This window comes from Neodiprion lecontei, chromosome 5 (assembly GCF_021901455.1).
Source record: "Neodiprion lecontei isolate iyNeoLeco1 chromosome 5, iyNeoLeco1.1, whole genome shotgun sequence".
NCBI classification, from domain to species: domain Eukaryota; kingdom Metazoa; phylum Arthropoda; class Insecta; order Hymenoptera; family Diprionidae; genus Neodiprion; species Neodiprion lecontei.
In genome coordinates, this window is record NC_060264.1 from 6788716 (window position 1) to 6813887 (window position 25172).

Here is a 25172-nt window from a genome sequence, read left to right on the forward strand (position 1 = left end):
TTTGTTGTCTTATTGCAACGGCTGCCTTTAATTCGGATCCTTTGTGTAATATTCACTGAATTTCACCTAATGATTTCCACTTTGTTTCGGGTGAGTAGAAGTATGTGGGAACCGTGAAAACAGTGTTGATTATGAGTGGATAAGACGCAACGTGAATACCACAACTTTTTTCAACGAGCGCATAATTTCTCACAACGACGGTTCCCAATAAACGGAAGAGACTTGAAATAGATTGAGATTCTTCCATTCGATTCAATCGGGTTTCTTTATGCGGTAATTCTTATAAGAACGAATCGAAAAACGGCGATCAGAGTATAGAAAAAAATACAAATTAGCTATTTTCGTATGAAGGACGTAGAGGGGTTGTCAGATATTTGAAGAAACAGGTTTGACAAGTATGATGGTCAATTCCTTTCAATTCTTATCCGTTTGTTGGGTTGCGACTAACGCGTTTTTTTGATGTTGAAAAGAAATATCGTCGAACATAGTGCTGATCACATACACGCACACAACGCGAGATCAAGTGAAAAGTAAATTACTTTTTTCTTTTGCAGTAATTATAATAGCATTTACACTTCTCGGACAAAACTGCGATCAACGTTTAATTCGATGATCGCATTATTCGACGCCTAGTAATTTAAAACGAAAATATTTTTCAAAACTAAATATTGAGTATTGAATAAACTTGCAACATCTAGAAAATTGTCTTTCAAAGATTTACGATGTAAGTTTAAAAGGCTGAGTCTAGAAAATAATTTTTTAGTATCCCAGCAAAGAATTTGATTTGTATTATCTGACAGGAGTTGTTATCGGTTAAACGAATATCCGAAGAGAGCTTTATAAGTGAATAACATAAGAGCCTATTTAAATCCATCGGGTTCATACTATTGGTGTCCTGTAAAAGCGTGTATTGATGATACAAGTGGAAGTTGTTCCGAAAAATAATAAATTATCGACGCATTAGCATCTCAAACATTGACTTAATTTAGAGGTTCTCAATTACTCTAAAAACAATTAAATTGCGTTAACTGCAGCTGCTATTACTTGTTGACGAAACAAAATGAATTGGCATCGCCTGGTTTCAAGTTGGATATTATTCGATCAGTTCTGAATTGCTAATTATTAATTATACTTCATAGAAAATACAGCATTGAATTGAGTTTTGACTGCTTTGCTTCATTGCGAATCTTGAAATTGAAACATTGCGTTTTATATATTGATATTTTAACATATAATATTCTTGTCATATTATATGTATAGTCAAAATATACAATGTTGCAGCTTGAAAATGCTTCATAAAGATTCCGTGATCGTTCACCAGGAATGTTGTCACATAGGCGAAATATTTGCCGTAAAAAATGACGTTCATCAGCTCCGTTGGTTTTCAATTGGAAGTACGACGCCATACCTACGTTACGAAAATCACACTTCTCAATGACGAGGTATCGGATATTACATTCACGGCGAAACCGCCAGAACATACATACTTATTAGAAATATGATGCTGAAAAACATGGATCCAAGCAGTAATGGTCTTCTGCCTATTCTGTCGACCATAAACAAAGGCGCAAACGAGGCAACGAATTGAATGAGTCCGATTACGATGACGGAAATGCTGGAAGTTGCACCGGATCCAGTTTTGTTGAGAATGATTGTACTGTACGACAAGACAGCGAGTATACCGGATAATTGTTGACAGGTGAAGAGGACAATAACGAGCCCCTGCGAATCAATGGAAAGGTCAAGGCGAATCAGGTAAAAAATTGCACAGAACTTGGTATCAAACCTTTCCATTTCCTGGGTCAATTAACAACTCCTTGAATGTCCCCGCATTCTGTAAATCGAACTCTACGTTTTTCTTCACAACCTCGATCTCCTCGTCGACGTGCGTCGTTCCCCTCAGCCATTGAAGACTCTTCCTGGCGAGTTCTGGTCTATTTTTCATGATGTAAAAATATGGGGATTCCGGTATCCAGACGAAGGTAGCAAGGGATACGGCTGGAATCGCTATTCCTATCGTTGCGAGTGAAAGTAAGCTGACCCATGGACCAACGCTGTAGACCAACACCAGCCCCGAGTTGTACATAACTATGACCAGCACACCAAGACCCCCGCGAATTTTGTCCTCTGCAATTTCTCCTATATACATAGGGATGACGACGAAGGCGACTGACCCTGAAGCCCCGATAACGAACCTTGTAACAAGTAATGTAGATCCTCATTATACGAATTCCAAATTTAGTGGCTTATCAAACCTTGGAGCCAGTATGCCTGTTGCAAAGATCGATTACATCGCAGCTTGTACTTGTACCTTGCTACGTAGTACCACCAGCAGTTTCGAGCAAAAGTTATAAGGACGCCTGAGGCTAGACATGGAATCGATAGAAGTAACAGTAACGTCTTTCTCCCTCATCTATCGACCATCAGGAAACTGCACGGTCCTCCGATGGCCCCACCGAATGCCAAAGTGCTAACGATCCAGGGGACTTCTTTCGAATTTATTGGAAAAGACGTATCTTCCAGTAGTTTAGGCAACGATGGCGATGTCCATCCAATGTGGAATCCAGCGGCAAACGACAGGATTGTGCCTAATCAAGGAAACGTTTTCAAAGCTTTTTTTTTATGTAGGTCATAATCTGGTGTAAGTTTTGTTAATTTTATAATCACACAATAACTTGAAGCGTCGATCAGACTTTGAGATATTTGTGTTAGTTAACTGTGATCCTAATTATGTTAGAGAAATTTCACTTAAGAAGCTCATTTGTACTCAAATTATAATGCGTAACAAGTTTGACAAAGTTACCTGACAAAGTCGCCAAAACTTACGGGCCAATTAGTTTTATTTTTTTCATAGTTCACGCTTTAAAAAAGTTGAGATCCTCAAATCCTGCGAACGATGCGATCCAGATGTTGATTTTTTGGTTGCATGCGTGAAATCCAGCCGGAAGTTTTGCTGATTTTTAAAAAGTTGAACAATCAAACCGTTAGCCACTCAAATGCAAAGACACTGACAATTTGTATTAGTCGCTAGTTTTTTTAATATTGACTATTCCGGAATCACGGTTCGGAAATTATACGAGCATAAACAGAAAAATGTGGTGCATCTTCGACTTGATGAATCTTTATATTTCCAAATGTAACGTACATTTAATCCGACAGGTATTGGACAAATGAAAATTTCTTCTCGAACATCAATGGAAGTGGGGATTCTTTTGACACGTAAGCATGTATCTTTTCAGATTCTGATGAGGTGACGCACCCATATCTTAGCAATTGTATTTTGTGTCTCGATTCAAAAGTTTTCAGTTGTTTCGGAAATATTTCGTGCCGAATGCATCGCATTCACTCTAAACTTCACACATTTGTTAAAAAACAGGAATGTCAGATAAGAGCCAAGCCTTCTGTGTTAAGTTATTTATCTTTTCGACTGAGTAATGCTGCATGAAAAATAGAATAGAGTTTTGATCTTCAATTTCCTTTAATCTTTAACACAAATGTTTCATAAGGATCTTTGTGCCAATAGTTTCAAGTCCTGTGTTACAGGGCTAATCTCGGGGGTTTCAAGACTTAGAAGATAGAAGATATTTTCAAGGAACAATCTGCGATGTAATAGTGGATATTATGTAAAAATGGAACCTTTTAATTGGACCACTGTTATTGACTAACAATTCAATGTGAAAAGTAATTTAAACATAATCTGAACAAAGTGTAATGCTGTATTAACGGATGACGTCAGTCATCCAAAATTGAATTGAATCAGGTATACCATATTACTTCGTGAAATATGCGATGCATAAGAACTTCATATTTTTGTAAGATTACGGACTATTATTCCCGGTGGAATGCGAATATTGGCAGCTTGGAAGGATTCGGGTAAGTGTATGGTAGATTATTCATTTGCATTGAGTTAAAAAACTGTCATCATAATTTCTGCCAGCTCGGGACTGCGAGAACCATTCGATGTGTTTGTGAAGCTAGTGCCAGTGGAAGTGGAAGTGTTGGATATCAGTGCGTCATCGGCCTGCGTGAAAAGACTGACAATCCAAAGTTTTTTCTGAATAAGATGTTCAACAATTCGGATTACATATGAATAAACTGACACAAGTTATTCGGTTCAGATTTCTTGACTTGTACTAATGTACCAGGATCGCCTATAGTGTCGGATTAAAGATAAAATTTCCTAATATGGCGAATGCATTTGAAGGTCGTTTATTATACATATATATTACATTGAACGTCATATGACTGCATAATATATATGAGATACTGAGGATACCGTTTCGTTGAATGTCCGCACTTGAAAGTCCTCATTTCCAAGCATCGTCTGTCACTCTCAATGTCGGAGTACATGGACGAGTGCATGACAACGTGAAAGTTATAAATATGAGGTTCGGCAGCAGAATACAGGTATGCGATAAAGGGCTTTGTATTTTCATTCAAATTGTCAGAAGTTCGTCAATTTTACAACCAATGAATTGATTTCTTCCTTGCATTATAGAACATCGGTATTTCTTTTTCTGCTGCCTCCGGATGTAGAACTCGATTGCAACGTTTGATTTTTTTCGGATCATTTTTTCAGAATGTGCCGAATTTCACGAAACGATTTTCACTTGGTTTCGAACACGTAGAAGAGTATGAACATCACGAAAAATGAAGTGCACATCACGTACAAGTAAAATGCGACATGCATACCGAATGTGTACGCCAAAGCTGAATATAATTCCAAGACCCCAGCTGAAATAAGGCCAGTATACACGACGACCAATATTATACCGTAAGCCTTGAAGTTGCATGGAAAAATTTCGGAAGTGATCGCCATGGGCACCACATCCAAGCCTATTGAGTAACTGCATGTGAAGCTGATTATTGCCGTCACGGGTAGCTACGAAATTCCAGAGACGTCAATTCCGTCGGCTCGCAAATGGAAGTACACAGCTAGACTTGCATTAGAACAATCACATTTTCGGATAAAGGTCTATTACTGTTTTTATTTTCTGAATCAATGCGTACGGTCAACCGTCTAGTGAACAAAGTTGGTGATGTTTTAGTTCGGTGCTAACGCGTATAAACCTGTTAAGAACAGTGCGATGAGTATCATGGTACCAATTAGTATCGGTTTTTTACCAACCCTGTCAACAAGAAAGACAGACGCAATGGAGGCGACGAGTTGCACGAATCTAGTTATAATGACGTAAACGTTTGGAGTTATACCGGATCCAACTTCCTTGAGGATCAGGGTACTGTAAGAGCTAACTGCCATTATGCCAGACAGTTCCGAGGCTGACATCAGACCAATAAGGATGACCAGTGCCTGGGGATCGGATAGAAAGAACCTTAGCAAAGTGTCAATGGCCGTTGAGCGTATTGTTTCTTCCTTGTGTAACACCGTTCTTGAATAATGTAAAAGTACGCCAACTTATCGAAATCGCGATCGGACAGAAATTTACAGATTTTTAGCAAAAACCTTTCGATTCCCCTTGACCTTAAACAGCTCCTTCAATGTTCCAGCGTTCTTTAACTCGAACTCCACGTTCTTCTTGACGACCTCGATCTCCTCGTTGACGTTCGTTGTGCCCCTCAACCATTCTTGCTTACGTTTCAATTTGAAAACTTGCACTGAATCAGTGAGCTGGGTTGAATTGGAAAACAAAATCAATAACAGTACCTGCTAAAGGTGCGAAAATTTGGGGAGTAGGCTTCAACTTCTTCATGTTTGTTCTTTTCAAAACTTCAAGATTTTTTCACCCTAACTAGTTCAGGCAATTTGCAGTTTAGCAAATAATTCGGGGATTCTCTCCGAATTCCCGCTAACTGTCAGAGAATTCAGATAAATCGGCTTTGTCACGAATCACCTCTGTCACAACTCTCCTCGGTCTTCCCTACTAATATGGGAAACAGAAGACTTGTTATTTAATTTTAGATATTTTCCGGATAAATGGTTCACAAAGCTGTATGATCCATGCCGTTTCAGAAGAGAACAGCAGAGATAGAATGTTGAAAATTTCAAATTTTTCGCAGTAAAAATTCACCTTGAAATCCTGGTCGCGAAATGTTAACGATCGAAATGATTCGCGACAAGAAGTCTGTAAGTGAGTAGCAAGATGATACGCTTGATATATCAATATATTATCGAATTCTATAAGCTATGACGCAATAACATTATTGGAGAATTTTTGCAAGTCGAAAAAACGAATTTAATTATAAGATGCTGAATAGGTGAGTCACCAAAATCAGAACAATTCACTTTTATTTCTTATTTCACAGGTTCTCATCTATCTCATAAATTTGGAATATTTGTGGTTCTCATTTGTCCATAACATACATGATTGGCATTTGAAATACCCCAAAGCTGTTCCTATGTATGTACTTATTATTACAGATGCGTACTTCTTATACATTTGATAGTCGCAATGTTGAATTCAACACCGATTTGCATCTAGGATACTGTAACGGGAGTGAAGAGTGAAATAATTTAAGGGTACATACGTTTGTTAGATACTATAGACGCATAGAAATTCGATCTCTATTATTATGATTTACTTATGAACTATTTATTTTTAGATTCAATTTCAGATTCAAAAAATCGTGGTTCCAATTACTGAGGTATCTCTCAATGTCTTATGAATTACCGATTGCAGGACCTTTCTAGATAACGTAAGCTAATCACCTTTCACTTGTCCTTACCGATCGTAAGTGGCTGGTCATCGGTTACGAACGAATGAAGTTATGGGTTGTGGTGAGGTCTAATTTGCATTGACTGTCGATTTGGAACATCATCCATTTCATTAATATCAATAAGTATGACAGCCTTGATAAGTTACGAGTTAACTGCACGACGTAAAAATATTTTGAATAATTTCAATCCAGTAAATCGAATTGATAATATTCTTAGAAATGTAGGTTAATAGTGAAATCGGGTCAGATCCGTTTCTCTTTATATGTGCATAATATATACAGTACATTGTATAAGTATACATATCACATATTGAAATAAAATTATTTGGCATCAGCTCATACAATACATAACAAATAATAATACACGTAGTACGCGAGAATCGAGTTCAAAAAGCTTCATTATCTTCATTGGCACAAGAAATGGTTTTTGTGACGGTCTTAATACCAACAACGTAAAAGCTACCGGCCATGACCACTGAGGTAAAGTTTCGTCCACTTTTCTCACGTTCTTCCGCAATTAGATTCAACACCATCGCTCGTTTTCTTAACAAGTTTCAGTCGAAATTATACGTGTGAATATATTCACAACATTGGTTTCGTGACGCCGTGAAGTTCGTCTTGAATCTCATTTAGCGAACGCCTTTTCGTCTCGGGAACGACAAGGAATATGAAAGCCGTTGACGCCGTGCTACAGACTGTGAAGATATACAATGCCACGTGAATGCCGTAAGCGTCCGAAACGATTTGGTACAATTTAGTGACGCAAATTCCAGCCGCACACATGTAGGTAACAGCGGCAGTCATGGCTAAGGCTTTGACTTCGCAGGGAAATATTTCGGCGGCTGTGACCATCGGTATAGTTCCCATGCCCGATGTGTAGCTGATCAGAAATGCAATCATTGCCACCAGTGGAAGCCACGAGACTGATGTCAGATCGGTACCGTTGGCTTGCAGATGAAAGTAGACAGCTTCGGCTGTTCGGCAGATAATACAACACACGGTCAAGGACGGCTCTGTCACGTAAAGAGTACAACATACAGCATCGCTGGACAGCTAAATTTCCTTACCGAATAAGAAGAGTGTGCTCAGAGATATGGACGTAAGAAGCAAAGGTCTTCTTCCTGCCACGTCAGCCAAGAAGATCACCATGGCGGCAATTGTCAGCTTAACGATTCCCAATATGATTATGAAAACGCCGGTACTTAGCCCAGAGTCCACCTGGTTGAAGATGATCGTCGAGTAAGCTGAAATTGCTGTGATTCCGGAAGCCTGTTGGCAAGTCAGCAGCCCAATCATGATGACTAATGCCTATAAATATCAACGAATAGCTCTGTACCAGCGTTAAGATTCGGTACGTAATGGACATGCCAATAAGCCTTGGGATTAGCTGTAGAGTTGTTACTGATAAGATGAGCGGATATAATTCAGACTACCTACTTTTTGATTACCCTTGACTGTGCACAGCTCCGTTATCGATCTGACATCCTTTCGCTTCAACGTAACGTTAATACGAATTTTTTTCACCTCTTCGGTAACGTCGGATATCTCTCTCAGCCATCTTAGACTCTTAACGCTCTTTTTGTGAACACTCTTCATCGCGAAGTAGTACGGCGTTTCGGGCATCCAGATAAACGTCAAGGCGTAGACAACGGGAACGATAGCTCCAACCATTGCAAGAGTAGCTCGGCTCACCCAAGGACCAATTCCGTATGACACGAGGGTTCCTAAATTCATCATAACTGTAGCCAGGATCCCAAACGCTCCGCGCATCCTGTCTTCAGCAATTTCACTTACGTAAATTGGCATGCCAGTGAAAATAGCACCATTGCCAATGCCAGCGGTGAACCTGAACGTAGATAAGCAGATCATGTACGTTGATTCACACGGTTCTTCGAAGCGTTAAATTGTAATCTTGAAATGGATCTAGACGCACCAAATGAAGACAGTGGGAATAGGGTATGAAAAAACTTGTAAATCTTACCGTGCCAGGTAAAACCACCAGTAGGTTTGTGCGAGAGCGATCAGTACGCACGAAACGAATAAAGGGATTGACATCAAAAGCAGTAGCGTTTTTCTGCCCCATCTGTCGACCACCAAGAGAGCAAGTATCGTACCGAAGATACTACCCATTAGAAGAAAACTAGCGATCCAAGAACCTTGGCTCGACGTGACGAAGATGTCAGCGTCTTTAGCTTGCAGCTTTGCCAAAGACGGAGACGCCCATCCTATGTGAAATCCACTTGCAATCAAGATCAGAGTAGCTGGGTACAAAAAAGATATGGTGTGCTGTTAATTACAGAAGACCATAGAAAGTTGTAAGCTGGAGTGTAAACATATTGCCTGATTCACTTGGCAAAACCCTAATAATTTTCAACGCGCTGAGATTATCAGGTGCGTACTATAAAACATATGATATCACTGTATCACGATCATGAATACCATCAAGGCTTTTTTTTTTCTTCTCTTCGTTATGCGCGGTAATCAGTAAACTATCTTTGATATCAAGGTGCTAGGTATGTGAAACGATAGTTGGATATGTTACGATAACGTTTGAACGACTGTCAGGTAAACTCGGCCGATAAGATTTACTTGTCATTTTTATGTTACGTAATGGATTACGCGAGGATCTTCATCTTACCAGATACGGCTGCGAAGATTTGACGGGCACTTTTCGATTTCTGTATAATTTTGGGTTTCAGAAATCCGTTGTCTTCAGATCTTGATGAATCCATTTGGTGCCGTAAATCGATTGCAGAAAATACGTGGAGAACTGAAGAAAAAATAAATGTATTCAACGTAAATGTAATAATTCACGAAAGTCTACATTCGTGCTTTTGATCTCTGTGGTACTTGTTACACGTAACTAAGGGAATTTCGGACCCATTGATAAGGCCCCGTAATTCTTTGTTCGTTGTCTGATTTATTGATTTTAATGTCTCTTGCCTTCTGTACCCAATGTATGTATCTGATATAATGCCGTAATGGGGCGATCGGATGAAGTTCTAATCAGGAGGGTAATCGTCTTAACTAGAGTTGTAAAAATAGAGATTGCGGATGTTTCCAGCTTTGCTAAATTATACCGGTCAACAAAAAGAAGTTTAATTCGTGTGTCTGGGTTTAGTTCATCATATTTTTATTTGTCATGATTTCAAAACAATGAAAAAATAAATACACTTCCGTTAAAATTTGCCTTTGTAGTCTTGGAAGACATGATAACGATTTATAGTTTCGATAACCATTTGAGAGAATTCTTTGCAAAATTATCAGACTCTAAGGTCAAGGCTGGACTACCTGTTGGATCACAGATCGAGAAAATTATTCACAAAACCGCTTACGAATCGTCAATGAAAATCTTGAGAGCTTGAAATTGTAGATTTTTAAAAGTTTTCAAATAACATTCTCTTCGCTGTAAGAGCAAACTTTTTCTACAAATACTAGTTTACCTTTGTTTAGTACACCTAAACCTTATAATAATCACGTACACAAATTTCAGACACAAAATCCGTGTAGCCTTGTGTCGTTTACAAGGGATTACCGGTAAGCTATAAAGATCTTGGTAAGTTACTCGAATGATCGGCAAATTGAAGAACCGGCTCTTTATACCGTAGCTCTGAGCTCAATCAGATAGACCTCTTGTGAGAGATGTCTCCCGGAAATCTGCTCAATTCAAATTACACATGTAAAAGTGTGTAAAAATCTACCGAATGCTAAATCGTTTTATGCGAGAAATCACTGTGATGTTATACGACTGTAATTTTCACTTCAATGATTAGCAGTTTGAAAAACCGGCTCTTATACCGCATGCAAACAACGAAGCGCGTAACTGAAACATTCGCATAACAAACATTGTAATTAATCGAAGCCTCTACAGCCCAACTGCACTATGCGTGCAAGCTAGAAAAACTCGTTTCAGGCCTTTGAAGAATCTCATTATCTTCACCCTGCACTGATTGAAACGAACATCTGTACATAGACGAAATATGTAACAGTGAATATGCAATAGTGAGTGAGCTTTGTATTGGCTGTACGGTGGACTTTACTGTCAACTAATAATGTGATTTTTATTCGCGTTTTTTTTTTTAAATTCTTTGCAGGAAATTCGTCGTCTGCGAAATATAGCCGTTTAAAATTGGCCAATCCTGAAGCATCTGATCGCTCACAATCAGTGTGAAAGTGTTTTCGATTTGTCTGCGAATGATCTCAGTTTGTCATAAAATTTCAGTTTAACGTAAGACCATCTTTTAAATTATTTTAATAAACAATATATGGGGTTATATTTTATACACAGAGATAGATCTTGCCTGAATTCATTTTATTGCTGACATTTAGAATCAGGTTTCAATGTCGATGAAATTCCGTTAACCTGTTTATGATACTTCTATCAACACTGTGGATCTTCTAGTCTTTCGAAGGTGAAGCTGGAAATATTGCAAGATCTGATGCAACGTAACTGCCGACTATGGAAAGTGGAGATAACGCTTGTCTTTCTTGATTCGTTGCTAATGTGATATTCGGTAACCCGGCAAGCCGTTGTGCGGAACGAAAATGGCATAACAGCAAGATGAGCGAGAAAAAAAAACATGAAACGATTTAAGCTCACAGCATCGATGTAATAAAATTTGCAGCTATTGCACGCGTTATCGCAACCTATTTAAATAATCAGTGTAAAACTACGTTTGATAAGTATTCCATTCTCTGATACACTTGGATTTCCCAAGTAGAATAGTCGTCAGAAGTCTAACGAGGTCGTGCAACTTACAGAATCACAATGACTTGTCGAAAAGTGATTCGTATTCATTAATATTATAATTATTCTAACGTCACATATCTGTTTGGGAAATGAGGCAATACCTACTTATGGGCTTAAATTCGAAGATCATATCGATGTATCTCAAAGATCGAACATCAAGAAATGTTGGCAATGAAAATGCGGTACCTACATCGTAGCTACGTAAGGTTAGAAATCAGCGTGAACAATAGCTCGATAATTGTTTTATAATCGTTTATCGATTTGCATCTCACATTTTGCAAGCTACATATAACAATGTAATTTATTCCAGCTCATAGGTTATTATTCCAACAGTATTACGTTTTGCACAACGAACAAGTCAGCATGTAGGTTTGCGATTTCACTCACGCGCAAGTACAAAAAAAATAGGTATTACACGATTCGTTTCGCAAGTTTTTTTGGTTATAGGTAATTAGAGAACAGCAAAAGTTCCGTCAGATTGTTCATGGTCGTTGAACATTGTTCCAAATCATTTTTAAAATCGGACGTACCTACGTTTTCGTTTTAACGAGCACCGATGAATTCCATTGATCAAGAAAAGTTGCGTAACTCCGTAACACCACAAGACACATGCATATTGTACCTGACAAAAGAGTGATCAGAAAACTGTTCGAATGATCATTACGCGATCTGTTCGATTCCTACAGGTTAGGTTAAAAATTATGCTTTTTTCGTGGAAATATTTCGACGAACATCGCCATTGGAACGATTTCTAATCCAATAGTCTAGTCGATAAAATCATCCAATCACCGCTGCATGTGGAAGCCATGAGATGCCTCAGTTACGAGTCGAACACGGCAATGACAAGCAACGAAGCGTCTAAGAGTCTGATTTGCGAATATAGAAGGACGAACGAATGTCCTCGGTTGTTGTGCTAATACGTGTCCTTGTCGCAAATCTGATAACCGTGGGAACGGCCGAGTGTGGCGGTACGAAAATCAAGTTATGTTAAAAAGCTCGCGGCAGTTGTGAATAAAAATTAATCTTAATTCAATTCTATCACACCTTTACGCTTGTCTTATTCCCGGCCTTACAGTATATTTCAGGCTATTACTGACGCCGCGTGATATTTCGGCAAAGTTTTGTCAAAGGATAGGCAAATAGTATCAGCAGACGAAAGATTGCATAGATCAAGAGATCCCCCCTCCCCTATTACCACGGTAGATATTGATGTACCTGAACCTGGACTTTCACCCCGAAAGATTAACCTTAATCATTTTATAAACAAATGTCAAGCTGGATCAGTCAAGATTAATTTTGAATAATTAAAATCTACTATTATCGTCAATCTTGTGCCTGACCGTATTTATTCTCGAGTCTCACTCTGATACATATTAAATGAAAGTAAGAAATCAGTTTTGCATAGAATTTTTAGAAGCAAGAATAGGATACCAAACTTTGAGTTAAACGAGAGTTTCACTCTAAATGAAACTACAAACACGAGTTCAAGAAAATACCTGACGTGATGAAATTTTTTGACCATTACTTCCGGTTTCAGTGCGCAAAAATCTATAAAAAACAGTATAAAAAAATCTGTGCAGTTTTTTTCTAGCAGACCTGCGTAATGGCAATACTGGCCCTAGTACCGAAATCAACATTGTCAAAGATGATGGTTGAATAAGAGAGAAATGCTGACATTTAGGAAAAATGTCGTTGACGCAACGTTCCAAGATATGTAACAAAAAATGCTTTACTAAATCGAACACGAAAGTATCGAGATAATTTTCATCAGACTTTGCGGCGAATAATTTGTTACGTGGGGGTGAGACGGTGATAGTTGTTTAAACGATTGAGGCTAAATTATAATAATGATATAGGACAGGCGATCGTTTAAAATAAATGGTTAAAAATGCATTAATCTGGCAAAAGTTAATATATATTCTTCAAACGAGTTGGTTATGAAAAATGAATGATAACAAACGAATTTTAATCAAATAAAAGGACTACAATGGTTCTCCGTGAGAATATAAATGAAGATAACGTCGACAGCGAATTGATATTGAAATACAGCCAGCTCTTCGGCAAGTGTTATATTTATCTTACTGATATTTAGTGGATATATAATCGATATCAAGAAACATCTAAGCTGAACGATTATTAATTCTACACTTGGTCGGTTGTTATAACATGGTGTCTCTTTTTGTAGATTAACGTAGTTTTATATATAATACTTTCCAGAACTACTTTTTCACGGAAGGGCTAAACTCGGGCTTACGTTCACGCACCTCGCTACTTAATTAACAAATGTGAGAGACGTGGCTTCTTGGGCCTGAGAGTCCGAGAGTCTGCAGCTGCAACTAAGATGTATAGCAATCAGCCAATGAGGTGCGAGAGCGACCTCCTGGTGCCGCTTTAGATGGTCAGCGTTACTCTGGAGTGCGACTCAAGTGTAAAAATATTAGCACGTCTTATCTTAATGTAATTTTCACACATTTCGTATATTACTGTTTACTAATTGTAAGTAATCCATTTTAATTTTATGTATATAACGTGAGCTATTCATCCTAATTGTTGATGGGATATTCAGGTTAAAAAGAGAGAAATTTCTTATGTTGAGCTTCCTTACGTTCAGTTCAGCGTTTCTTAGCTCACAATCAGATCTTGATAACGGTTAATCTGATATTTTATAAAACCTAATGCCTTGGACCGTACGCGATTTTTTCTAGAAGGCTAGGGGTGGAAATCTTTGGTATGGGAATATAAGAATGAAATAATGTATGGTGCGATAAATGTCACTTAAGTGGCTAGAGAATAACGCTCGATTGTTTCAATTAAATTAAGAGTTTTTATAAATTGACGTCGGGACGTAACAAATTCCAGTTTGTTCGCCGCGTTGTTTCGAGTCGTCGCGCGTCGTGACGTCCTTTCAGATTTTTTCGACTTCCTGACACCAGAGTTGAAAACTAGATTTCATAGTCACATGACAGTGGGTCATAGATAAATTCATTTTTAATCTGTGCGGCCGTGTAACTTCAGGTCTATTTATGTTCAAGAACTTCGCAGCTGCAATCTCGAAACCTTCGTAATTTCAACACTTGGAAAACTTACATAATTTAGATTGATGAGATTCCTTATACAACGATAAAATAAAAAATCGGGATCAATTTGTAACGATTTTATATTGCTACAAGGTTTGCGCGCACGTTGTTATCTGAAAATTTTTGGAACAGGTGAAAAATCAGTTTGTGTAGATCGCTTGGTTTGGTGCTAGCTTTAATGCGAAATTCGTTTGCTTGAAATTTTATTCGATACACGTACGGCTCCTTAAACAATTACCGTTAGTTATAGAACCATTGCAAGGTACTTAACTTAATTTATAGAAAGTCTTTCGTATTTCATAAATTTAAGGGTAATGAGATAGTTTTCATATGTGGCACAGTGCGTTTCTCATAACGCCGGATACCATACATCGAAAATTCGTTTCAGTATCATAAAGGTGGGTAAAACATAAAATCTACTAGAAATACCGCGAGAATTTATAAAATCATGGTATCGCAAGAATCGGAAATTCTTAAAACCACGATATGACACAATATCACCTTTATCTTTCCCTCCAAATTGAAAAATATTAATACAAGTACAATACCTTAGACAAAGTGGAATTAATATAGTGACGTGAAGGCCATCGGTGTAAACAGCACTCCTATTAACTGTTCGTACCAGATGGAAAGAGGGAGAGGGTCGGAAATACGATTTAGAGAGGGACTAATTTAGATTATCGTCGAAGTTCATCTTGAATTTCGCTGAGCGAACGTCCTTTTGTTTCAGGAATCATTAGCACCGTGAAAATTACAGCTACAGCGGAGCAAGCTGCGAAAACGTAAAACGCTACGTGTATACCATAAGAATCCATTATGACTTGGTAGAATTTCGTAACGCAAATTCCCGCCACACAGAGGTAGATGGCACCGATGGTGATTGCGAAAGCTTTCACCTCGCACGGAAAAAATTCTGTGCTCACTGCCATTGGAACGGTTCCTAATCCAATCGCGTAGCCGATTAAATAGCCAACCATTGCTACGACCGGAAGCCATGAAACTCCCGTGATGTCAGAACCGACAGCTCGAAGTTGAAAGTACACGGCCTCAGCTGCAAGGAAAGGAAGGTCAGTGAGTATGGAATATCACTAAGACGTGCAGATATCGAATATGGAATGGACGTATCAATTCCGGCATGCTGATTAAGATCTTAATAGGTGATAAAGGACTCGAGGGCTGGCACTTGTCGCGATTCAAAAACATTTCAAAATAATGCGCATCGCACTGGTGTAATAATGTGTTGAATGGAGTGAAATTTATGTAACGAATGTAATGGAGAAAAATCCTATTGTTGAATGAATGAGAGGATAACTTCGAGTTTCACCAATAATTTTTACTTTCCGCAAGCTGTGCTTGGGCTTCGCACATTCGAATAAAGCCCATCGAGAATTCGAAAGAACGACTGGTATTACTAGTACTGAAGAAATACTGCGGAAACTCTTTGAAATCGATAGAACCTCCGTCTACAGAAAAGAAGATACCTTCACTTATATTGACTCACCCAATAAAAAAACTGAGCAGAGTGACATGGAGGTGATGAGCAAAGGTTTTCTCCCTGTTTTATCCGTTAAAAATAATGCCAAAACGCCAAACACAAGTTGAACGACCCCCGTTATGATGACGGAGACGCTGGAACTGATCCCGGAATCAACTTCATCGAAGATGATGGTTGAGTAAGCCAATATTGCTGTTGTACCAGAAAACTGTTGAAAAGTCAGCAACCCAATGACGATACCCATCGCCTGCGTGTTAAAAAAATGTGAAATTATTTGTCAAAATTTTTTCCCAGACACTTAATGTTAGTCGCTTTGCAACACCGAGCCGTCAAACGCGCGCACAGATTTGTACGAGAATAACCGACCTTTCGATTGCTCCTGACGGTGAACAGTTCCAGCATGGTCCTCACGCTGTTACTCTCGATCGATACGTTTTTTTCAATACTTCTCGCTTCCTCGAGAATGTCGGGGGTTCCTCTGAGCCAAATCAGACTCTTTTCGGTCCTGAAGGGGCTATTTTTTATGGCATAGTAATACGGAGACTCGGGTATCCAGACAAAAGTCACGACGTAAAGAATCGGTATAACAGCTCCAGCTGCTGCGAGGGTGGTTCTGTTCACCCAGGGACCAATCGCGTACGCCACGAGGGCGCCGGTATTCTGCATTACGGTTATCAGAATTCCGAAACCCCCGCGCACCCTGTCCTCGGCGATCTCACCCATGTACATAGGAATAGCTGTGAAGATTATCCCGAGGCCGAAACCGGCGATGAACCTACGTGGAAGAATCAGACGTGAGTAGGTACGTGCGGTTTAACCGATCGAGAACAATTTGTATTTTTTTTACTTTCAGAATACTTACCGAGCGACGTACAGCCACAAGTAATTCGTTGCGAAAGCAATCAGCAGACACGCGATGAACAAGGGCGCCGAGGTTACCAGAAGCGACATTTTCCTACCCCACCTGTCCACTATTGGAACGCCAACGACCGATCCAAAGATGCTACCGACGTACATAAAACTAGCGATCCATGATCCTTGGTCAGATGTGATCTCGATGTCCGAGTCCTCGGCTTGCAATTTGGCCAAAGATGGTGATGACCATCCGGTGTGAAACCCGACCGATACCAGGATCAGTGAGCCTGTAATCGCAAAGAGATAAGGTAGAGGTTGATTAGTATATGAATAATTGTGTCTGAAACGAGCGAAGTGTTGGAAGCTGGAACTAATCGGCTTACGAAACGAAAGATTTCGTATGCGACAATAATTGCGACGAGGCGGTTGAATATTTCAATGGGAATTCTTTGCGTGTGTGAACTGATTTAGAGGACGGTAATCCTCGGAGTAAAAAATTTAAGGATATAGGTATTTTATAGAACGTATAAAATAAATTATTTTTATCTCACTTGTTATGGCAGCCAATATTTGTGGAGAGGTCTTGGTGCTCTTCATGGTTACTGTTTGTTCAACGAAAACTATTGCGCAATTAAGATCACCGGTATACGAGGGTTGGCCGGAGACTGCTGATATGGCAACTGAAGATGTAGTTCACCTTGATTTCAAAGGTTGATTCTAAGGTAGAAAGAAAACAAGAGCTTTTTGGATGAACGAAGTAATAGTCTCTGATTAAGGGGACATATCGATGAAACTCTATAATATTTTGATTTGCCTGAAAGTCAACCTCATTACCAAAGAATGGTTTCCACCCAGTTTCAATCAATTATGTTTGACACGTCTACAGAAATCATTTAAAAAACTTCAAATAGTCGCGTTTTTCAAAGAGATTTTTGCAATGCAATTTGTAGTCTTAAAAATATCCACGGAAATCACGATCCGACAATTTACTACCTAATTGTGCCGGTAATTGGCAATTGACAATTTTCGCGCAAACTTTGTGAATTTAAATTAATTGTCGATTGCGAATTATTGGCACAATTCAGTGATAACGTATCGGATAGCAATTGCTATATCAAGTTGTGTTCTCTGCCCTCCTCCGATAACCGTGAAATTGAAAAAAAAAAAAAAAAATGGCGTGACAAGAATTGTACAAGGTACAAGGAGCTCTTTGAATAATATCACTTTTGACATGATTTTGAATAACATCTGGACACATTGTGAAAAACAGTTGATTCAAATTAGGTGAAAACCATTTGTATTACGAAGATTTATTGTGTAAATCGAAAAATTATAGAGTTTCATCGATGTGTCTCGAATAAAAAAATGTTAATATTGAACGCTATTCAGATATCGTTGAATTTTACTTTTGAAAGCGTATTTTATACCTGGTAGTCATTTTAATGGTGACAACTTAATTTCACGAAGCAACTCCCGGTCGTAGAACAAAACATATTTCCGATTTTTACTGTGGTTTAGGTGAATTTGGAACGACATTCACATGCGGATATGAGAAAATCTCGACGGTCTGAACATCCCGAGTTCACGCAGTCGAATGAATGCGCAATCTGCGATGGTCGCCTTTTCTGGGTGGATTTGTACTTTTTTACCGATAAGATATGGATTCATTGCAGTCTGTACTGCAAGCAAATCTTGACGATCAGACACTTCAAGTTTTGGTTCCACGTCTAGCTTAAAACGGTTACCCAACTCAATACGCTCATCAGCCATTGGGTATTACACAGAGCTAGAATATAGTGTACGTATCTTACTACAAATCGAGAAATGGAATTAATCCACTTGACAAAAAGTGATATCGAACGAAGGGTTGCGTCGAGTTGCGCAACATCCTGATACAAAAAGTGTATTTAATCGCTAGTTTTGCGATTAACGTAACCCTCGCTGTCGTGTAACGCGATTCTCTCTTTTGAGTGTCGTAATTCAAATTGTCGTTTTTCATCACAATGACACAAGTACGGTGCTATTTATAGAAGCTTGTCAAATAATTGGAGTGATCAGATTGCGAATGCTGTATCCTATTCGCACACTGAGAAAAAAATCATAATTATCGTAACAAAAGTCAGTTTCCACGAACGGTCAGAGACTTCGATTTCAGATTTCATCTTCGATGATGCCTGTAAATAATGATGTAAGGTAGGCGTACCAGTTATTGACCTTTCTGGTTTTATCTGTTCGATCCTGAGTTCTAAAATTACTAAAAAAATAAATTTGCAGTGTCTAACCCACCAGCAATTGGTTTTAGCCATCGAGAAATTCACAATTTCTGTCGTCAATTTATAATCTCGGAAATTAAAAGTGTCAATCATTGGGTCTAAGCGTGTCAATAATTGATACACTTACCTTAGTTCGCTTGGCAACTGACCTCCGGTTTCTGTTAGGATGAAGTGTTATACAACCTAAGTCTACATTACGGTACGTGCGCTTAAATTGATAACATGGTTTTTGCAGACCCATCGTACAGCTACAGTTTTATTGACGTCAAATATATCGCCACTTAATCAGAAGTAAAGAGCCTCAGCTGTAAAAAGAAAAAGTGTCATAAAGAGAGACTAATGCCATGAAGTACTACGTACGCTTTTGATCAATGGCCGAAGTACAACTTCAAGATCAGAGCGTTCGTGCAACACGTACTTGCCGATAAATGTAGATCATATGACCTAAAATAGGTAGTGACGTTTTATCGAGTTAGCCAATCGATGATTACCTTAGGATAATCGTAATTTAACAAGCCTTACAATTGCTTCCAATTATTACACTTCCCTATCGTACCAGTCAGGAACACTCAGAAGAACGGAAGACGTTCATTTTATTTTTAATGAACTTGGTACGATCGGCGGCTGCCGATCTTGATCCTACTCTATAAGCATAAATCCAAAGTGAATAACTCTCACCCTCTTATCCACGATCTTGCAGGGGGTCATGAAAGTGACCGAGCTCAAAACGTTGAATCCTAGCGTATATCGATAAACTTCATCGAATGGATCGCCCTGTATTTTTTTCTGTTTAAAATATTAATTCCATATGTTTAGTGGATATTTAGGCAGTTTGAAATTTTTGAATTGAAAACTCGACCAGTACAAGACGAAAGGTAAAAGATGAATTGCGAAAATATTCGGACGATAGGCGCCAAAAAGAATCCGAATGTAATTTATAATTGTGGAAAGTTCAGGGGATCGGTCGTGATGTTAAACATTCGGAATACAGATTTAAGATTCACAGACGGGTTATAATCGTCGATCCAAGTATGTATGTGCACTGAACGCATCGAGATAATACGTACCGTTATATATCGAAACGTTTACGAAAAACCTAAAGAACAAGATCGAGAAGATGATTATAAATCTTTTAACAACCAAAGAGGAGACAATCGTATCAGACAAAGAAAAGATCAAATTGCAGTCAGTAATATCGTTGTTTATGACTGGGATCGCGTGTTTCGGTATCGTTGAGATGACTGATAATACGGCGAACGTAAAACATGATATAAAAAAATGGATGTACCATGTTGAGAATCTGATCGAAGATTATTTTTTATATACAGACATCAACGAAAGCTGTCTGATTAATATTATAGCCGCAAGTCTGACGCTAATATCATTATAAAGTTTATATCTATGATGCATCGGGAAATTCCAAGTTTGGAAATGCAGTTGACCAATAATGGTAGAAATTTTTCAAGCACGCGTAATTAGCTAGACAAACTAGGCTGTTTGTTGAATGTGCTGAAGAATTTCAAACCGTGGGAATGAATCTTGTGGCACATAAATCTTGTACATTGATTCCATTTTCCTATGTTATGTAAGATTTCATTTCAAGCGAGTATTGAATACTGGTATTACATCTGAAAAAAATACTATCGAGCTTATTGCACATATTGACGACGATAATCGCACTTTAATCTGCTCGTCTATCCGATGAAGGATTGGCTTGATACGTTATTCAATTGCCAGATGGTTGGAGTTAAAATCAAGTAGCAGGTACAGTGAAATGCATAAATACCTCAATCTTTCAGCTAATTTCTTTTCGGTCCGAAACAACCTACGAGTTCAATTCTATATAAATTATGTGACTATGACTATAGTAGCACAATCCGCATAGAATCGAAGTCGCATTTTTATTTCAGACAGAAAACAAGTTGGTCGTACATACTTTTCAGGTTTTCTTCACTCTTCTGGTCGTCTGCAAGAATTGATTTTTTTTTTTTGATCAAATTGACTGATTTGATTGAATCAATAGGTGATGAAAAGATTTTATCTGTTCGTGAATTTTTATTGTAATTGTCATGACACACAACAACTTTGCGATTCACGATGTTCTTTCGCAAAAATTATTATCTCCGTTTTGAATATATTGTTGTTAAATTTCTATATTTCGCAAATCTTATTTTGTAACTTTCGTCGGTATGTCAAAGCAACTCTTGGACAATTTTCAAAACTCCCCGGAATAAGCGGGGTATTATCATTTTTAGACAGCTTGGTAGTCAGTCATTGTCCGACAACAACCTGACTTGACTCTTGTTGCAGTTAGGCTTAATGACTTTTTCAGACTTCCAGATTTATCGTGCGTGTGGGCGACTTCTTTATTTTTTTTCCAATTGGCATTATTTAATTTTTTATCATTTCGTACAAAGATTACGGTTTTATCTCAGGATTGATCAGAGACAATTATTACGACAATGTACGTACCTAAGTATAGTCTTAAACCTGAGACTAAATTATATTTACGATGAAGAGTTCCAATGATTAGATACATAATCAAAGGCAGTGATTCTTCAACAGGTCAAATACTGTATTACAACTGTATTGTGTCTCGATCGACAATCAACCGTAACAAAGCTCTTACATCTTGAGATTGTGTTATAAAATTCGACCTCTGTAAGAAACGATTATTGTAGCGACTGCCTTTACAGAACCCAGACAGTACAACGAATGATATATGATCCCAATCGATTGAATATGTCACGATTTATCCAACGATCGTCACAATCGGGAACCAGGCGATAGTCACTCAGACTTTATATGTATAGGTATGCAACCTTTTTTATTCAGATGTCGTCTTTATAGGTTGTATCGAAATGGGAGTAATTTTGTCTTTATTCATTGGCAACATCGATAGAATTAGAAATTCCAAGACTTTGAGTAAACACTTTGAGATGAGATTGAAAGACGAGAATAGTACCGTGATCGATCAATTCAACACACATCGTTCCGACTAATAGCTTGTACTTATTTCGGTTTAACAGCGTGTTTATGTATTTAATAAGGTCATTAATGCCGAAGACAGCAACTAATTTTTTACATATTAAAATATTTTGATAAAGCATTCTTATGTTATGTTGAGTATAAGATATGTTAAGTGGAGAACTTCGTGACAAAGAAACGTCGTGGAAGTAGAGAAGAAGCCAGAGCTCCCTTTTGAATTTCGTTGTCGCCCACACTTGAAGGGTGGCACGGTAAAACGACCCAAGTGCCCAAGTATCAAAAACTCCTTTGTTTTTCTTGAAAAATTAGCGAAAATTCATATATATGTAAAATATTTTTTCGGGAAGTTACAAATAGTTGATACGGCATAACGGTGTAAGTGCCATCATTATCATTTACCAACAGAGCAAGAAACTGTCCCGAAATTTCATTGGTCAATTTAAAATGATAATCAAAAAGTACTCCTTGGATTTTTTCAAGCTCTTTCAAATGGCCAAACCCCGAGGTAATATAGCAAGCTATTTTCGGGCAAATGATTCGCGAAAATCGATTTTTTCCGTGCTGTAAGATTTACTTTATGCTTACTTTGTTTTACTGATCGGGATAGAGACCGAAATTTCGGAGGTTATTAGCTGTTGATACTAATGCCTTCGTGACGGAGTTATTGCACATACTATTAACCCTTCGTCTGCACATCCGTTGACTGCATATATAGGTGATATTCAGCTATGAATATATGAGCAACTGTGAAAGTTTCGAAAAAAAGTTAGAGATACGGTTTTGTGATAAATTGATTAAACTTTAAGCCTGTGCAGTCAGATTTGCAAAAACAAAAAATTTAACCGTCGGAAAACGTGCTTCAAGTTGACCGTACCGCCCAGCGTTATTTCAGTACAAAGCAAAATTTGGGGTCAAAATGACCGCGTAAAAAAGCAGAGAACACATTTATCCATATATACATACTATGCACTGGTCTAACGTTTTACATCGAGTGGCAGCCGACACTTTTGCACGTTGTGCATTAGTTCAAATTGTTTGTTTAGGAGATCCAAATTAGTTATTTACAGTCACGTACGTTAGTCGACGAGGATTATTGCGAGACACCAGCTTGCCTTGGGTTAAACCACCGATGATTATGACCAGGTCCCGTGGAGAGAGACAGAGGGGTGGAACTTCTTCGGTGACTTATCCTCTCGTGGTTCAGCAGGCCGGGGTTGAAACTGAATCGCGAATCTCTCCAGATCCGACGTCATGAGCACAGTTGCAGCCTCCAGCCTAATTGGTGAAATAAAAGACTCTGACCTCGTGTAAAATTTTTGCGAGCAACTGGATTTGATGAGGCGATGCAAACTTTGTATCTTCCTGACCGGAGGATCCAGACCGACTGCCTTGATCATCGCTGACTTTACCGTAGTTAGCTAATTTTATTTGTAACCTGGGTTTCTTCGTCTCTCTCTCTCTCTATCTCTCTCTCTCTCTCTCTTTCTCCTCTTCTTATTCCGATACCTCACACAGTGCCAGTGTAAGTTCGCAGTTCGTGTTAACTTTTTTTTTTACTTCGGATGCTGATTAAGAATATGTATTGGTCTTTCTCGGCGATCAGTCTTGAACTACTGTAGGTCTTAGTTCAAAGTTCGCAAAATCACTTGACCTTACGACTGAAAAAAAAGCGACCTCACCGATATGCTTCCCTTCATGCCTCCGTAAGTCAGACGGTTCTATCAAGATCTACTTCAATAGAATTGAGTTACTGTACTGTTCCACTGTTTCTCATTAAAATTTCACAATTTCGTTACAAAATTACGTTCATTTTGGCACTTACACCGTTTTTAACCCCTCTACAGCCCACCATTTTGCCCCGTAATATTCAAAAATTTCTAAGACTTTGAAAATCTACAACTAGATCTTATTCGTTAATGTTCAAGCTTTTAATTCATATCTGTTTTGTAAATTTAATATCGCAGTTGTGTTTTCAATCAGTATCCAAAGCTAAAAAAAAGTTGGCCCCAACCGCGACTTGTAACACTGGCTCTAAGAAATACTTTTCGATTTTTTTAACAAATTAATCCATCAAATTTGGGGCAGTTCTTGTGGTCATTTGAAAAATCATAACGATGGCACTGACACTGTTTTGCCGTGCCACCCTTGACTTCATTTTACGTATTACACAAGAACCACTGCATTGCAATCTGTGGTAGAATGAATTTCATGATTATTTCCAAAAATATGGACCAGGTGGTGAATGTCGTAAGTATTTGCAAAAACTTGATAAAGTTTTATAACCATTCCCATTGCCAGCAGCTGGAGGTAGAGAACCACTTATGTAATTAAAAAAACAATTTTATCGGTTCGGAAGTCAAATTTGTGGGTGTGTTATCGGCATCATGTTATACGTAGATATTGTTACACGTTGATAAAATAAATTGTACCTTATCTAAAAAAATATGACTGAGCCACAGACGGTTACCGACAGTGATGGTCTTCGTCCTATTGCAAGTCGCCGATAAAGATGTTCGACCCATTACTGAGAAACTGGACCAATCCAATGGTAATAACTGAAATACTGGAATTCATTTTGGATGCAAATTTCTAAGATGATATCTAAAAGACAGCGGGTAGAACGTATATCAGAATACATTTTTCACAAGTGGATGGGCAAGGTAAAGCCATTATAAAGATCAGTATAAAAATTTAGAACATAGAAAAATATGGTACGGAGCAAGATGGGATACCGTTTATAGCATTGTCCCCTCCTGCTCCGGTAGTTAATTAAAAATAAAAACCAAAATTGTGACAGAAATATAAGCAGTGAAATTTAAAACCCATGCTCTCATCTACTGGTGCACTAATTTCTGCTGAAAATAACACCTGTTTTCAAATTATTATGTTAAAATGTTATATCAATGTCACATAAACTATTTAGAGGGATCATTATAAGAAAAACGACGAATTATCGGTTTTTTCTGCAGCATTGAAAGCTTTTGGTTGCGGTCATTGGTTGCGGTCCGTGAAAGACACTAAATGTCACTTACGCTTTCGTGATTAGTGCATTGTCTTGC

General features: G+C 38.3%; 3 protein-coding genes across 12 annotated transcripts; all 3 read right to left on the reverse strand.

Moving 5' to 3' along the window:
- Positions 1-1458: 1458 nt before the first annotated feature.
- LOC107223208 (facilitated trehalose transporter Tret1-like) lies at positions 1459-5711 on the reverse strand. Its single transcript, XM_046741180.1, has 6 exons — positions 5666-5711; positions 5465-5616; positions 5104-5311; positions 2256-2408; positions 1787-2175; positions 1459-1722 (listed from the first exon to the last, which is right to left on the reverse strand). The coding sequence occupies exons 1-6, from the start codon at positions 5709-5711 to the stop codon at positions 1459-1461; spliced, it is 1212 nt and encodes a 403-aa protein (XP_046597136.1).
- A 1368-nt stretch (positions 5712-7079) lies between these two features.
- LOC107223211 (facilitated trehalose transporter Tret1-2 homolog) lies at positions 7080-12507 on the reverse strand. Of its 5 annotated transcripts, none has more exons than XM_046739277.1 (6): positions 11960-12507; positions 9314-9445; positions 8657-8936; positions 8113-8521; positions 7743-7983; positions 7080-7649 (listed from the first exon to the last, which is right to left on the reverse strand). In XM_046739277.1, the coding sequence occupies exons 2-6, from the start codon at positions 9405-9407 to the stop codon at positions 7258-7260; spliced, it is 1416 nt and encodes a 471-aa protein (XP_046595233.1). In that variant the 5' UTR covers positions 9408-9445; positions 11960-12507; the 3' UTR covers positions 7080-7257. The 5 variants fall into 5 exon arrangements, with proteins under 5 accessions (XP_046595233.1, XP_046595234.1, XP_046595235.1 ...); XM_046739278.1 differs by having other exon boundaries at positions 11956-12507; XM_046739279.1 differs by lacking the exon at positions 11960-12507 and adding an exon at positions 10119-10438 and having other exon boundaries at positions 7743-7944.
- Positions 12508-13198: 691 nt separating this feature from the next.
- Positions 13199-25164, reverse strand: LOC107223206 (facilitated trehalose transporter Tret1-2 homolog). 6 transcript variants are annotated; one of them, XM_046739285.1, is made up of 7 exons: positions 19804-20423; positions 19253-19430; positions 17404-17569; positions 16860-17139; positions 16364-16772; positions 16004-16244; positions 13199-15553 (listed from the first exon to the last, which is right to left on the reverse strand). In XM_046739285.1, the coding sequence occupies exons 3-7, from the start codon at positions 17447-17449 to the stop codon at positions 15180-15182; spliced, it is 1350 nt and encodes a 449-aa protein (XP_046595241.1). In that variant the 5' UTR covers positions 17450-17569; positions 19253-19430; positions 19804-20423; the 3' UTR covers positions 13199-15179. The 6 variants fall into 6 exon arrangements, with proteins under 6 accessions (XP_046595241.1, XP_046595245.1, XP_046595242.1 ...); XM_046739289.1 differs by lacking the exons at positions 19253-19430; positions 19804-20423 and adding an exon at positions 25146-25164; XM_046739286.1 differs by lacking the exons at positions 19253-19430; positions 19804-20423 and adding an exon at positions 23189-23518.
- Positions 25165-25172: the final 8 nt, after the last annotated feature.

Bases quoted from the DNA above. Each gene is read 5' to 3' on its own strand.
- LOC107223206 (XM_046739289.1), bottom strand. From the start codon at position 17,449: ATGAAGAGCACCAAGACCTCTCCACAAATATTGGCTGCCATAACAA. The intron at 16,773-16,859 runs GTAAGTATTCTG...TCTTCCACGTAG, and splicing joins TTGTGGCTGTACGTCGCTCG to GTTCATCGCCGGTTTCGGCC. The intron at 16,245-16,363 runs GTCGGTTATTCT...TTTAACACGCAG, and splicing joins CCGTCAGGAGCAATCGAAAG to GCGATGGGTATCGTCATTGG.
- LOC107223208 (XM_046741180.1), bottom strand. From the start codon at position 5,711: ATGAAGAAGTTGAAGCCTACTCCCCAAATTTTCGCACCTTTAGCAG. The intron at 5,312-5,464 runs GTTTTTGCTAAA...TCCGATCCCCAG, and splicing joins AGGTCAAGGGGAATCGAAAG to GCACTGGTCATCCTTATTGG. The intron at 2,409-5,103 runs GTACCATGATAC...TCGATAGATGAG, and splicing joins TAAAAAACCGATACTAATTG to GGAGAAAGACGTTACTGTTA.
- LOC107223211 (XM_046739277.1), bottom strand. From the start codon at position 9,407: ATGGATTCATCAAGATCTGAAGACAACGGATTTCTGAAACCCAAAATT. The intron at 8,522-8,656 runs GTAAGATTTACA...ATCTACGTTCAG, and splicing joins TGGTGGTTTTACCTGGCACG to GTTCACCGCTGGCATTGGCA. The intron at 7,984-8,112 runs GTAGGTAGTCTG...TGATATTTATAG, and splicing joins CAGTCAAGGGTAATCAAAAA to GCATTAGTCATCATGATTGG.